Genomic DNA, 15,360 nt, shown 5'->3' on the forward strand with positions numbered 1-15,360 from the left:
AGCAGCGACTACCTCCTCTCACATCACATGCCCTGCAGATTTATCAATTACTCATAGCGATTTTCACCGAGGCAGTAAATGCTCAACACAGTGTAAATCAGAGCTGCATGAATCCGTGTTTGTTTGAGTGTAGAGCGAGTCTGACGAGGTCACTGATCACTCAAACTTTTCTGTGCTTGTAACTGATCCTGTGACAAACATAGTCTGACTTACAGTTTTGCCTTCCCTGCTAAACACTATCACACAAAATAAGGCAGCAGCTAATTTTTTCCTGAAAGCACACTTCCTCACCCCCAGCTCGCGTTTACCATTTGCACAGCAGACAGACTGTAGCAGCAGCTGCTGAGTGCACAAAATGTAAACCAGTTTTAATGTATGGGATTAGCAAGTCCCTAGACCCAAGCCCCGAGTGAAATACAGGCTCAAATAAACACACGCGCTCCAGCATTTGATATATATGTTATTTTTATTGTAAGGACTGAAAATTATACAATACGAGAATGTAAAACATTCCTCGGGTGGCAAATGAGGAGCTAGAACAGGAAAGGAACGTGTCGAAGAAGCAGTCGAGCGGAGAGGTGGATGGATACATGGATGTGGAGGGGAGACGCTGAACCAACATGCTGGGATCTCTCTTCTGATGCCTGAGGAGGAAGGAAAAAAGCCATTACCAGTACGTCACAATAATGCCCCGCCCCCGTCCTTTGATTAATAAAACAACGTTAGACAATCAAAGACAATTCAGGGCTTTATTAATTGAGCTGAAGTCATTTAATCCATAGAAGCAGTAAGAAATGACACCACTGCCCAGCGCTCTCCCCGTGGAGCTGCAATCATATCACACGCAGACTGAAAAGATTCTCGTGTTTACAACATGTGAATGTTCACATCACTGAACAGCTCCGTGCTTGTCGTGAGGGATAAATGCACAATAAGCAGCGTATCCTTTACATTTGGGTTCAGAACAACTGTATTCAGTGTGGAGAGTTGATGAGATTGATGATAAATAATATGTGGTGGGCTCAACACACTGTCAGCAACAATAGTATATGATATAAAACATCTGTGAGACAGATGTGTGTAGGACCGGACCCAATCGGAGCGTGCCTATTCAAATGAGGAATTTCAGAATGACGACAAACACGTGGAAGCAAACGTTCCTGAGGGAGAAAGCTACACTTGAGATGGCCTTTAGGTGTACGACATTCGATGACCTCCCTGTACCCTTAAAGACGCGTTTCGACACCTCAGCTTTTATCCAAGATGTGGTTTGACCACCATTAGAACAGTTTCTGGGTTTTCCTGCAAACCTCTGATTCAAACTCAGTCATTTTGTTCTTTAAGCAGGTCTGAAATATGACAGAAACCACTCAGTTTAGAAGAGAGCTTCAAGGCTTACTCCTAGTAGGCTTTCAATTTATTTATATAACGCCAAATCACGACAACAGCTGCCCCAAGATGCTTTATGTTGTAAAATAAAAACCCTACAATCAGATGCCCCCCTATGAGCAAGCACTAGGCGACTGAGGGAAGGAAAAACTCCCTTTTAATAGGAGGAAACTGGACTTTAAGTCACCAAACAGGCACCTGTGTTTGCCTCGCCCTCACATGCTTGTGTCCATGGATGTAGCCCTTCGCTCCATACCAGAACTCCAACGTCAGGACCACATCACTGAGTCAACCAGCAACTTTGCCTTAGCTTTGATAGGTGGGACATGTCATCGGCATTGGGAAGAAAGGAATGCTACACAGATTAGGCCAAGACCAATCTCCACATACTTCTGGAGAAGTATGCTAGTGACGGACCACGCTGGTGAGCCAGTCGAATATCTATAACACAGTTGTGGGAGAAATGGTGACCAAAGCTCACTGCAGGCAGCAGGGGGAAAAAGCCCCAGTGCAGCACCAGCAACATCACAACACCTACTTCCAGTTAAAGTAGACATTGACTTTGCACGTATCAACAAGGACGGCCTGACAAGGACCTCTGCAGCGTTTAATCTTTCACAGCTCTCAGACCTCATACGGGACATGACATAATACGCACAGAGGCCCTAATTTGGTCAGTGACACCTCATCGGTCTCATCGCACTAAATCGCGCACACTCCTGCAGCCAATCCAACACTAACACAACAAGCAGCAAGTGATCATTAGGCGTCCAGGTTCACTGGGTAGTGCAGCGAGGGGGTTTGCCCTCTGAGGAAGGAGGCGGTGATGTTTACATTCCTCGGGCAGCGATGGGTGAAACTCTGTGATACTTTGACAGAAACGCAGACCTACGTTGTGTGTTATTATCACACAACGTTACTTCCTACGAAAACACTCAGACAGCTATGTGGGAGTGTGCCAAAGCCAGAAAGTTGTCTAGAGAGCAGTGACAAAATTAACTGTAGTTTTAACTTTTTTTTTTACTCTGAGCAGCTGCATTTCAGTCCAGCGGTTTGATTTGCTAGCTGTTAAACTAATGCTGTTGTGATCTCTGCGTCTGCTTATGCCAAAAAGAAACATGACTTAAAAACCCACTGGAGGGTTTGGGGCTGGTCTATGTCAGCTGTTAGCTCACTGCATGGACAGGCGTTGCCTCTTAAAATCATTTAAAGCCACCTTTGTCAGTCATTCTTTAACGCTCGAAAAGTTCCAAAGTTCAGAAATGATCAGCATACCGTCACTTCGGGAGCGTTTCTACTCGTCAATGTACTCGAAAGGCTCGGGCGGCTCAGGCTCCTGCTCTTCCTCTTCAATTTTTGGGCCGTGAGCTGAGACGGGCTCCACCAGCTCCTCCTCCTCCTCGCTGGTGTCCTTCATGATGATGATCCCGCCTGTATGGAGCTGGTGACATACGGAGGGAAATTAGCACAAGTCTGGAGTAACAGGTTTAAGGTTTGTATACACTTAGTAAAGATTAAAAAATGGGTCAAGCTCAGTGAAACTAAAAACTCAAATAGGAGGCTACCATGGCAACGAGCAGAGCCACCGAATACATGCAGAGCTCCAAATCTCAGCTAGCATTTGGGGTAAGGTTGGTGGTTTGATTCCCGGCCGCTCAAAAACTGTGTGCTTGGAGCTTCATGGCATCGGCTTCCATGACCATACATGTGACCCAGTACTTTTGTCCATGTGGTGCATTATATGTACTTAATACACTTTTACATATTTTTTGTCTTTAAACGCAGGAGCCCAGTACATGACAGAGTCCCACAGTTATGTACGCAAGTCCATATTACAGATGTGCATCCAGTTTCAAACAGAGGGTCAGACACAGAAATGTATTTTAAATTCTCTTCAAGACACATTTAATGAAATATTTACATTCAGTGTAACAGTACATCTATAACAGAAGTGTAGGTATATCAGAAGTATTTCTAAATAAGCAATACTTTTGAGGATTTGCATAATTCAAATTAAAGGTTTACATATGCGCCCAAAAAAGTAAAAGATTACACACAAGCCAAACAGAGACCCAAAGACAGGAAGTCTTGTATTAATCTCCATATAATAAGCCTCTTAACACTGAGCAGATTTCAAGATAAGTCCTGTAAACCTCCCTTCACTTCCTAAACCTGCTTTTGGAACCTAAAACAAACCCTTAAGAGGAAAGCAGCATTACCAAAACCTTAGACAAGCAGGGACACATGTACAGTGTAGTACACCGAGCTTCGCTCGCTGGACAGAAAAATCAAACAGTACTTCCTCTTTACAGGACTGGGGTGAGTGCACGCTGTCCTGCCGTTTACTGTGGAAAACTGTCAGCGTTTACAGGAGAACCGCAGCGCTCGGGTTTATGGGCCTGGACGGGGGAGATTCTGCACTTTTTAATCGAACGAGGCCAAAATCAACCCGCGGCCTGGATCTTAATTTGAACGATTTATATTAGAGGAAAATAATCAGAGATACTGTTACACTGTTAAATTCTGCTCTCTGATGCTTAGCACTCATTTAGAAATATCACGTGTAAATGCTGTGACTCAGGGGACATCTGAGACGTCACAGAAGCACCGATGCTGTAAACAATAAAAAATGAGCAGAATGATTACATTCAACAATCTATTTGGGTGCTGTGTTGTGGTGGAGACCTCATGTTGTTATACTGGAAATAAATTTTGGTGTAATCTGTACATGAAAATAATGACTTTGCTGACTTTATCAGTAAAAGAAGCTATGTTCATATTTTCTGAGAGGGGCCTAAAACCAAATGACTCAGATATTAACAGGAGTGACGGACCGAAGGGGCTTTGACCTTAACTCGATTTGTTTTGTTTGTTTTCTGAAGCATGTCATGTAAAATCTGAACAATCAAGTTCATAAAAAACAGAAAATGTGGATCTCGGTCCACATCTGGTGGATTTTGAGTTACCGGTTTGAAGGGCTGGTAGCGGCAGGTCTCTGGCATCGTGAGGACTTTGAGCTGAGCTGGCATCACTCTGGCTGGGTTCTCCAGGAGCTGGAAATTTGGCTCCACCTCCTTTTTCTTCTCTTCATCCTTCTTCTCTTTCTCACCTTCTTGGACCTCCTGCGAAGGAAGAATGAGGATCAGGGCCACTAGAAGTACTTACAGTATATTCATTTACTGCTTTGTCTGAACAGATCTAGTCCCTGACTCGGAATAATTTCTTTCTACTGTGAATTGGACATTATTGAGGTGTCATGGGTAATAAATTCTACCCTCCCCCCTCCATCTTTCCATTTCTGTGAATCAGCCTGCTCTTCCTGCTCTGGCACCGCTGATGGCAAATGAATTGTCGGGCTGCTCAGCAAATGCTGGAAAACTACGAATGAGGCACAACGAGTACTGATGGATTATGAATAAGCAAGTGAACCGTCTGACCCCAGTTTTAGTGGGTACCTTTCCTTCAACCACCATCTTCGAGTTAAGCCAAATAAAATCAAAAGCCTGAGATGTGAGCGCGTAGGACGTTTCCAGGCTCGTCTCTCAGCACCAGAGCTGAGATGTAGCGTGGCAGAGAGGATCAAACACACGGCCTACACTCAGAGAAAATCCCAATGAAAGTCATACTGGCTCTTTACTGACAGGGGTGTCTGAACGCTGGCTGTGGATGAGTGAAAAGCTCAAGAGACTTTAAGAAAAGAAACAACTGGGTGTATGCTGCGCTACTCCATTCATTTTTCATACAGCTGTCATTTGATTTGACTAACAGGAAAGTTTTCATTTGTTTGATGACAACAAAAGCTACAGGAGAAAAAAAAGCACAAATACTCTAAGTGCAAAAAACACACTAGTAGAAAAGATGGACTGCTGCGTGGTGACTGAAGCCAAAGGCGAAAAGCAAAGACAGACACTATATTATACGCTCACTGGCCACTTTAGTAGGTACACCTTACAAGGACCAGGCTGGACTCGTTCCTTCACAGCTGCCTAATTCTTGGTGGCAAAGATTCAACAAGCACCGCATAGATGCTGCAGTCCAGTTGTGTACAGTGGGATCAGCGTTATGTCTAAGAAACCAGTTTGAGATGACTGGATCTTTCTGAGCATTATCCTGCTGGAACCAGATGGACAAACTGTGGTCATAAAACAATAGACACGGTTAGCAACAACATTCAGGTATGGTGTTTAAATGATGCTCAGTTGGTAGTAAGGGGCCTGAAGTGTGACAAGAAAATATCCCCCACACCCTTACACCACCAGCACCAACCTGAACTGTTGGCATAACTGAGTGCTCAAGTAGAACAGTGCTTCACACACCATGCCTCAATCCCCCCGTCGTTACAAGCACTTTTTCCTGCACCTAAATGCTTTCTAACAGTCGCACTCTGATGAAAATATTGGAGAGCAACCTGGAGTTCAGTATCTTGGCTAAGCTTTCATGTTGTTTACAACTAATTCTGATCCTACCATTTGAATGAGGCAGCAGAAATTGAGACTCAGTCTAGGCCATATTTTTAAGTTTAAACTTTAAACTTGACCAGCCCCAGTGGCCTCAGTTTGTTGCTCCTGGCTGACAGTAGGACCTGGTGCGGTCTTCTGCTGCTGCAGCCTATCTGCTTCAAGGGTCAACGTGTGGTGTGTTGAGAGATGCTCTTCTGCATGCCTCAGCTGTAATGAGTTTATTGCCTTCCTATCAGCTCCACTTTGGCCTTTCTCCTCCAACATAAACAAGGCATTTTCACTTTTTCCAGAATCATCTATAAAACCTAAAGATGGTTGAGTAGAAAAATCCAAATAGATTCTGTAAATAAGCTTCAGACCAGCCTGCCTGGCACAACAACTACGCCACATTCAAAGTCACTTAAATCATTTTCTTCGATATTCTGATGGTTGGTTTGAACTTCAGCATTTTAATCTTAACCATGTCTACAAGCCATCTGATTGGCTGATTAGCTTTTTAACAAGCAGCTAAACAGGTGGACAGCGGCTGCAGCACATCTCGCTACAGCTGAAGAGTTTCACGATTATAAAATATAATAAATGCTTTAACTTCAACTGCAGAAATGAAGGACCTGAGTACCAACAACCATCCTTCTGTTTTCATTTAAGAAAAGCAACCTCAGCGTGGTTACGGTTCGATTTTGTTGGATTTTTCTGTTCCTGGAGGTAAAGCTGCTTTCTCCAATAATAATCAAAACAACTACAAAAAATAGTAATATCTTTAAAAATTAATATTAAACAGGGAAAAAAAAAAACACAATACGATTATTAGCAATGAATCAGGAAAGTTGGGTTGTTTTCCCCACTCACCACTTCCATCTTCTCCTCCTCCTTCTCTTTCTTTTCCTTCTCCTTCTTCTTGGCTTTGGCTGTGATGGAGAGAACAGCGGTGGATACCTGGCATGAGAGAGAGAGAGAGCGAGAGAGCGAGAGAGCGAGCACAGACATTTCCACGACGTCAGACGTTACCACAGACATTAAGACCTTCTACAAACATGGCTTAAAATGTACAAAACTAGTGAACCACAAAATAAATGTCTTTCATTACATTCTCCAAGGGCAGGATTGGATTGTGAAATGAGCAACTGAGAAAAAAAAAAAAAAAAAGGCCAGAGATTCTACAATAATAAACACGACGGGCAGGAAGATGATGAGTCTTTACAGGGAGGGTTCGAAATTATTTGCAAATCAATACGGAGCGGGATCAGCTTTCCTGAACTAATAATTTCAGAAAAAGGGAAAGCAAAACAAGCTGATGTGCTGCGGCGCCTCAGTGCTCACCTTCTCCTTCTCCTTCTCTTTGGGAACCTCCAGAGCTGGTGGGTAGGCGAAGGTGGAGGGCTTACAGTTGGAGCGGTACTGCACCTTAGGCATCTGAAAAAGAGAGGAGAATAAAAAAAACTTTGTAAACATGTTTCATATGTTCACAGTGTAACTGAAAATGAGCTGACTGACGTTCTCGCTACAGTACAGAGCACCTGTTTGAAGCACCCTCTAAGAGACAGCCACTTAGCGTCATCTATTACAGGCTGTATTTTATAATCCTTCCTGAATGATGTTCAAGGACTTGGCACTTCCTATTCCTTCAGTTACTTCAAAACAGACACCTTTAAGCAAGGGAATCCTCTGTTACCTGAAAAAAAATGCTTGCAGAGAGGTTGAAGCTGGAGAAAGCCTGGCTTACATTAGCTCGGTCTGAACCCATTTGAATACTTGACCAGTTACACAAGAGGGGGTTGCTTGTGACAGTGCTTTCCTCCTAATAGCTGCAGACTGAAACTTAAGTGAAAATGAAGAACTGCTCTGTCGGATTTGGCTAGACAAACATTAAAGAGGATCTCCAGCGACAGCAGCACCAGGTCCCTTCTGTTCAGTGTAAGCCTTCACATTATAAAAGCTCACTGAAACTAAATGATTTAAACTGTCTCGATGGTCCAACAGAGCACCCCTGCAGCCTTTAAAAAACACAGGGCAAGTGACAAGGATGTTGTTTTCACCTATGGTAAGGCTCAACGTCTGTGAAGGCTTGTGCTGTGCAGCAGAACTCGACCTGACAAACCTTTCCGGGGTGCGGCGAGTCTGTTAAACCCCGCTGTCCCCGGCCCTGGTTATTCAGGGATTTACACAGAGTATATTCTCTAGTGCTTTGTAACGTTGGGAATTCACAAAACCTCAAAAGGCTGTCAGTGTCCCAGGTGTCCGGTGCTGCTGATTCGGGTAGGACAGAAGAGCTTAAGCTCATCTAATACCAGTTTAACACCACAATATGTCACGCTGATCCTTTGGCACCATAGTGCGAGTGGCAGGCGGCCAGAACAGGCAAAAAGTCAGGAGAGCCTTGTTAGGAGTCGGCTGCTGGTTACAGTTGTTCCCAAGACAAGAGGCTAAATATTTCCTGCACGACATGCAGCAATAACTACAAGCTCAGCAGCCATATCTTAGACCTCATGTTGCTGTTTCCTACATACAAAACAAGGCTCACCTATAAACACATAATAAACACATAGGTGGGACTAATCTACCAGACACCATAGCCCACTTTAAACATGTTGAGGTTGAGGCTTGTAAATAATAAAATGCTTCGGTACCTTGAGGTCTTTGTTGAGGCCGATTATAGCGGTTGGTGTGAAGGCCAAGGACAGGAAGTGGGAAAGAGGGAACCAGAACCAGAACTGAGTGAAGACCAGCAGGCCGACCACTGACGGCATGTGAGTGTGACCCGTCCTGGACTGCAGGAAGATGGACACGTTACGTCCACCTGGACGACAGAAAGCACAAAGGTTAGAGAGCATTTCAGTAAAATGAGACAAGAAAGGCTTAAAGACCATGATGGCAGGTTCTCAAATTTTCTGTCACCTTTGACCCCCTAAGGAAGAACCCCTGATTATGTTAACACTGATTTAGCTGGTCTGGACTCCGATGTTTCTCTATGTTGGAGTTAATACGTTTTTAAGCTGCTGGTTCTTTTTTGATCTTCAGACGGACCCACGTGTTTACAATCATCTCTAATGTTTCTTATGGGCCAAACATAACATGGTCCGCAGCACTGGATATAATTTGCTACCATCATAGCCTAGTGCTAATTCCAAAATTATCAGTCGTACATTTCCAAAAAGACCCCATTTATCGGTGCCCACAACATAAAAGACACACTCATTTATTATTGAACCTACTTCTGCTTTATGTGCTAACCACTGATGAGAGGGAGCTCTTGTCTAAATTACAGGCTCTTGCATAATATCTGAAGGTCTGAAAACAAGGAGAGCACTGAAAAGCAGCAAACCTCAAGCAAGCCGCAATGATACAAATGAAATGCTGAGCGCCGCTGGCCGTCAACACCTAACATAAACAGACTGAAACCCAGGTCACGGGCTAAGTCGAGGGGAAAACGGAAAAGAAAAGGAAACTGTGCTTTGAACAATAACCAGAATGCTGATGGCGAAAACAGCTTTTTTCTTTCATGTGACACAGTTACAGTTGATAGTGAAACACATTATTTGAGACTTGGCAGAGTAATCAGGGAGTAAGAGGTTAACAGGGGTACAGACCAGGATGTTCACCACCCAAAGGAGCTTTGTCCTTCTGGCTTCATTCTGTGTGATCCGTTGATCTCAGGGCAGAATATAAAATATGAGGATGTGCATGGCAAGACAATTACATCCAGGAATGCATTGTCTAAAGCATCCTGCATGACAGGCCTCATTCATTATCATCCGATTTGAGCTGGACATGGCATTAATAAGTGATCTACATCCAAAGAGGTGTCTGCCATCCTGAAAAGATCCCAAATGCCTTTTCCATCTACATCTGAGCAGTTACAGTTTATACACAGCTCAGTTTAATGTTCACCAAATAATAAAAGCAAAGAGTTAAGAGCCTTCCCCTGAGTAATTACTACAATGATTATTATCTCATGCAGCAAGTAGCTTCTCATTTATTAAACAGCCATGTTGGAAGACATCGCCCAAGGAGGTGGGAAAGATGCAATTTGTTCTAGCAGGGTCACGTAAAATGCAAAGACTAAACAGCAGCATTGTGTGGCGAAAAACAAGGTCACCTGACTGTCCGAATATGGTGAATGACCAGATTTTCCTCACGCCAGGTTTCATGGACCGGTTTCCACAGAGCCCACAACTTAACCCCACTGAGAATCTTTTGCATTGTTCTGGAGGACATTTCAGAGGTGCTACTCTCCCATCAATAACACAAGAACTTGGCAACAAAAAATAAAGAAACACTGAAAGGAAATATTATATAATTTTTTAAAAAAATTTTCTTTGTGCAGGCAGTGTATCTCAGCTTGAAGGTTCAAAAACATCAAGATGTTCTGCTGACTTCAACAAAAAGACATCTATTTATATCGTATTTTATTTTTATCTATGAAAATGGCTAGAAGGGTGATTAACAGGGGTCAAGGGTGTAACTTGAAAGAGCAAAAGAATAACAGCCCACCCAAGCAATTCTTGGATAAACAGAAGGGAGGGATGGCAGAAGACAGAAAGAGGAGGAAGAGGAAGCGCAACCAGGATGAATTCATCATTTCTATAGAGATAAAGAGAAAACCACTTCTTTTTTTTAATGACAAGGTTACTAGGGAGTAGCCCTTCCAACTAAAAGTAATATCAGCCTAAACAATAGCACTTAAATCATCTGCTGCCCTCTTCTCCTACAGCGACTCTAACCTGAGGTCACTCGGATGATTTAATTACGGGGCCTTATCTTCAAATCTGAGCCGGTGTACGAGACATTCCAGTCCCATGGGCTCAATGTTGGCCAGAATGAGTAACGAGGCTAGCTCAACGCACCACGAGCGTGTGCTTGAGAGTCTCTTAAATACTTAGAAGAGCTCGAGTGCACTTCAGTAACAGGTTCTCCCCCACCCGCTGTTTTCGCCAACTCTCACTTTGGTGGGCCAATTTTCATTCCAAGGAGTAGGTGAGAGAGGTGCGCAGATCCACTGCGATCCCTTAAAAAGGTGTAACGTGACTACATCAACAGCCGGCCTGCATGTTTGGGTGTGAAGAAACAGCTCCATCGAATAAAAACAACAAGACGTGGCATGATTTGGTTTTTCTTCTTGTTTTTTCTTTTTTTTTTTTTTTTTTTTACATAAGAATGCGAAAGCTAATTACACTTGATTCAGACTGCATCAAATACTGGGAGAAAGCCTGAAAATACAGGCGGGAGGAAAAGACGTGGACGCAAAGTGAGAGAAGGAAAGCAGGAGACTGACGGCTTTCAGGGTAATGAGCACCAGTTATCATGAAACTGAGCTCTAATCGCTTCCGCCAGTCAAATTAAATACAATTACCCCTGCACCTCAAACACTCCCAAGGCCCTGGAAGGACGAGAATACTTAAACATTCGTACCGCATGAGCCTGAGCATGTCTGACATTCAAACGGGAGTAGTGTATATTCTGCACTGAAAACAGGGCTAAGCAGCTTGTGCAGGAAAGAGAGCTGAGGGTGGGAAGAATCAGGGGTTTTGGTCTCAAGCAGGGACATCCTGGCCTGAATTTATTGCGCCTGATCTGAAGCATGATGGAAATCCTGTCGGTCATCAACATGGATAATCTACCCAGAACAAAATGACCGTTAATCAGAGAGCAAGAGGGGCCGAGTTAACAGCGAGCCAATGCTGTGCTTAATGAAGAAAAGAAAAAAGTGTCATGTAAAGGTGCTCGGGTTCACTTTGTGAAGAATGCAACACCTGAGAGTGTATTTCAGTGTGTTTCCCTGCTATTAACACACATACTTGTATTTAGATGAAACCCTTACACTGGGGTTTTCTTTTTGCATACATACGAGTTCTCCATGTGATGATATGCAGCTCTGTAGGACCTCACACACACACACACACACGCACACACACAAGCTGCTTGCTTGTGTCTACAAACAGCCGCACAGACACACAAACACAGAGACTATCAGACAAACAATAATTACCGCAGGGAGACCGACGGGCCATATGGCTGCGAGCAGAGCGGAGCTGAGGTACGGGCTGGCAGGCGCTAATGCACCTTTAGCATGATCTGTTCCAGAAACGCAATGCACGGGTGGTCAGCCAAAGGAGGGGGTTACTGTTTGCTCGAGTGCAAAGGAACTCCAATTAAGGCGCACACAAAACCACAAACCCGCCTAACATGTAGAGCCGTTCACTTGTTTTACCGTGTAATTAAGAATTACACATCTTTTTGTACTCCACTAAGTGGTGAAGGCATGTGAGGCAGGCGGGACCGCATACCCATTCATTCTCTCACTCAGTGACTGACATGGATAAACCCACAGCAACTCTGTTTGGAGACCGACCTGCATCGAGGATTCCCTGGGCCAGGATGGCGCCGAACTTGGCCATGACGTCATCGTGCTTGTCGTTGATCACCTTTGCGTAAAGTTGCCTGAACTGGTTCACCTAGAGTCAAGATGAAATTAGGAAAATTAATTTAAAAATACACTGCAATAAAGCAGGAGGTGCTCAACATATAAAGGAAAGAGCAAAGATTTTAAACGCAGTCGTCGCAGGCTTTAACGCATTTATCAGGTTCACTCAGTATCTGCAGAATATTAACAGCACATCAGCTTTGTGACACCTGTGGTGATGATGATGTACCTGTCAGAGTTCCAACATCAAGAACATAAAGTTTTGTTTTTGCAAATAAGCTAAGTCAATGCTCTGCTAGGTTGCTTTCAACATATTTGGCCTAATTTCACCACCCGCAAACTATTGGCCTGTCTACAACTCCACAGCAGAACTGGAAATTACAATGGTAGGAGGTTGTGTTGGGGGGGGGTGGGGGGGTGGGGTCATAGATATTCAGCTGCTAAAAAAGAAATAAACAACTACCTCTTGCAAAATTCTGCATACTGCCTCGAGGCTTATAGACCTTTGCTGTGCAGATGAAGACTCTTTGAAAATGCATCTGGTATTTCTTAACCGTCTATGACAAAGTATGCGGTGATTCAAGGGTGAGTGCGTGCAGTTATGCTGGGACTAGTCACTCTTCAGTCTTCCATGGCACAGACCTTATTCCTTCTTCATTCACAATACTAATACTTTCTGCTTTCAGTCAAGTCTTCCCACCTTTTTTCCTTCTCACGGTTTATTCAACAAAACCTCTGTCTCATTGGTATCGTATTATGAATCAGCCAAGACCGGCGTGCAATAACAGAGCAGTTTTGTTTTTCTACTCGTGTACATTTTACATCCAAAAGGAAGTTCCTCTGTTTTATAGTTATACTGAAGAGTGCAGACAGTCTCACTGAATGCTGGTCCTGCCAATTACGCCTGCTCACTTACCTTGGGACAGGTGACTTCAGTCTGTTGGACCATGATGAGGGCAGAGGCGATGAGGGCGCCTTGTCTCACGTAATTTACGGGGTCGTTGGTCATGGGCTCCAAGAGATTGATGGCCTCCTGTGACAAGAAACACAGAAGAGTAGGAAACATTGGTTTAAATATACAACATTTTCACTTTTTTCAAACTGCAGGCCTGGAAATTATTCCTTCATATTTAACTCAAATTCACGATTTAAATGATAAAATGTTCTTAGAGGAGCTTTAAGCATTTCTCGAAGATTGGTACTGAAGATTAGACTGTTAAGACAGATGTGACGGTTTTGCTTCTATAAAATAATAAGACAATTTTCAAAAATCAATGGACCGAGCCTTCATAATCTTGAAGGTCTTTTATAATTCAGTCTCTTGCACAGAATGATCTGTAGAACCTCACTGTAAGTTTTAGGTCATCAGGCTGAAAATGCCTCATTTATCTGTTAAAGCCCAAACAATCAGCATATTTTTATGCCGTAAACTTGAAGTACATCATTTTTCACAAAGAGGAGTAAATACAGTGATTTTTGTTAACACGCTAGTAGATGACATCAAATATTTACAAGGAAAAAATGAGCCATGTTTCCTAAAACAATTTAGAGAACTTCTGTGACCTTATTTATGCAGTATTTCTTTCTTTTCCAGAGAAAAACCCAACAACAATAAAATCACCTCTCTGATTTCTTTTGGAAAAAATGCATGCAACTTTTTATTTTAAACTTTAAATGTATTTTATTATGAAAAAGGGAAAAAATCCCAACAGGAAAGATCAGTGCAACAGGGATATTTCTGTTTGGTTAAATACGGGAGAGGCAATTATCAACAGAGGCAACCAGACCTCACAAATTAATGACATTAGTGTCATTCATATCTGGTTGTCCTTGACAACTGTCCAACAATCAGTCTCCTCCCATGATTACTGTGAATGAATGAGTGAGGCAGGACTACCTCGCTGCCTCCTCCTTTCTGCTCTCCCCTGTGTTTTTCAGACAGTCTATCATTGTTACTTTTGTTTCTCCTGAACAGAAATGACTGTAACCTACACCAGCAGGCTCAGAAGGAGGCGTCAGCTCCACCGAGGAAAGAGAAACAAACTAGGATGATGACAGTGGAGGTAAAATAAACCATGTTTCATGAATGTCTTCAGCTCAGCTGGGTGAGACACTCGTGCACCAGGATGATATGTTAAGAGTGGAAAGCCAACACTAGTCCACCACATCCTGCCCGTGATATGTTCTTGGAAGGACATAGTGGTGGGGTGGAGGCGGGGTAATTAAAAGTATTTACTGTCAGATCCAATCAAGTGCAGCGGACTGGTTACTTAAGATCACGTTAATCCATATCCAGGGTTTTCTTCATGTTTGAGCTCCAGTGTGGCTCAGTCTTTAAATTAGATTCATTTGAGCTCTGCTAATAACTGTCTGCAGGCTTGTGCAAATAAATAGAGCAACGCAGAGCACGGTCTAACGCCACGTAACTTCCAGTTTATTACACACTTATAAAACAGTATCACATGACAGGTCTCGTTAGTCTGCTTGGTGTTAAGATTACATTTCCACACATTTTTTTGGTGAACGGTGTTTCCATCAGGTCCACCAAACAAAGTGAACTTTTTCTTTTTTTTAAAGAAACTCACAAACAGCCTCGGTTAAAACATTCCTCAACTTTCCAGTTCATATCTCCTCCTTCAAGTATATAAACAGATCAGGAGCAGCAGCCCAGTAAATATCATCAAACTCCAAGCTGTAAATGACAGCAAACAAATGTGCATCCTCTAAATAGGTGACCCAGTTCTTTGGTCACAACATCATCACTCCTCTAACGTACTCGAGTTCTTATTCGAGGGAAAAACCAAGCGGTGGAGCTTCGGAGCCGATCACGCCTGCAGCACGCCTCTGCGCTGACTTGGTCCAAAATATTCTCCTTAACGCTCGAGTCTCAGTGAGGAAGAGGGTGCAAAGAGGATGCTATCATTCTGCTGTGGCTGCGTCACCCAAGACTGAGCAGCCAACATCTCAGGGAGCGACAGCACTCCTGTCTTCTGTCCTCTTCCCTCCCTCTTTTTGGAGAAGCCAAACAAAATGCATGCTAACTCATCTGCAATTAACCCTTTTCCCTCTGTGCTGAATAGGAGTATCTAC

The 15,360-nt window shown here is 43.4% G+C and overlaps 1 protein-coding gene across 1 annotated transcript in view; it reads right to left on the reverse strand.

Moving 5' to 3' along the window:
- Positions 1-447: 447 nt before the first annotated feature.
- psmd1 (proteasome 26S subunit, non-ATPase 1) overlaps positions 448-15,360 on the reverse strand; it is a 36,796-nt gene continuing 21,883 nt past the window's right edge. The window contains exons 18-25 of the mRNA XM_026194258.1: positions 13,187-13,303; positions 12,199-12,301; positions 8,477-8,646; positions 7,170-7,262; positions 6,699-6,785; positions 4,356-4,511; positions 2,665-2,830; positions 448-644 (exon numbers count right to left, since the gene is read on the reverse strand). Coding sequence (XP_026050043.1) covers positions 2,684-2,830; positions 4,356-4,511; positions 6,699-6,785; positions 7,170-7,262; positions 8,477-8,646; positions 12,199-12,301; positions 13,187-13,303 — 873 coding nt within the window. The 3' untranslated portion in view covers positions 448-644; positions 2,665-2,683. The remainder of the gene's footprint in view (positions 645-2,664; positions 2,831-4,355; positions 4,512-6,698; positions 6,786-7,169; positions 7,263-8,476; positions 8,647-12,198; positions 12,302-13,186; positions 13,304-15,360) is intronic.

Source organism: Astatotilapia calliptera, chromosome 15, assembly GCF_900246225.1.
Source record: "Astatotilapia calliptera chromosome 15, fAstCal1.2, whole genome shotgun sequence".
NCBI lineage: Eukaryota > Metazoa > Chordata > Actinopteri > Cichliformes > Cichlidae > Astatotilapia > Astatotilapia calliptera.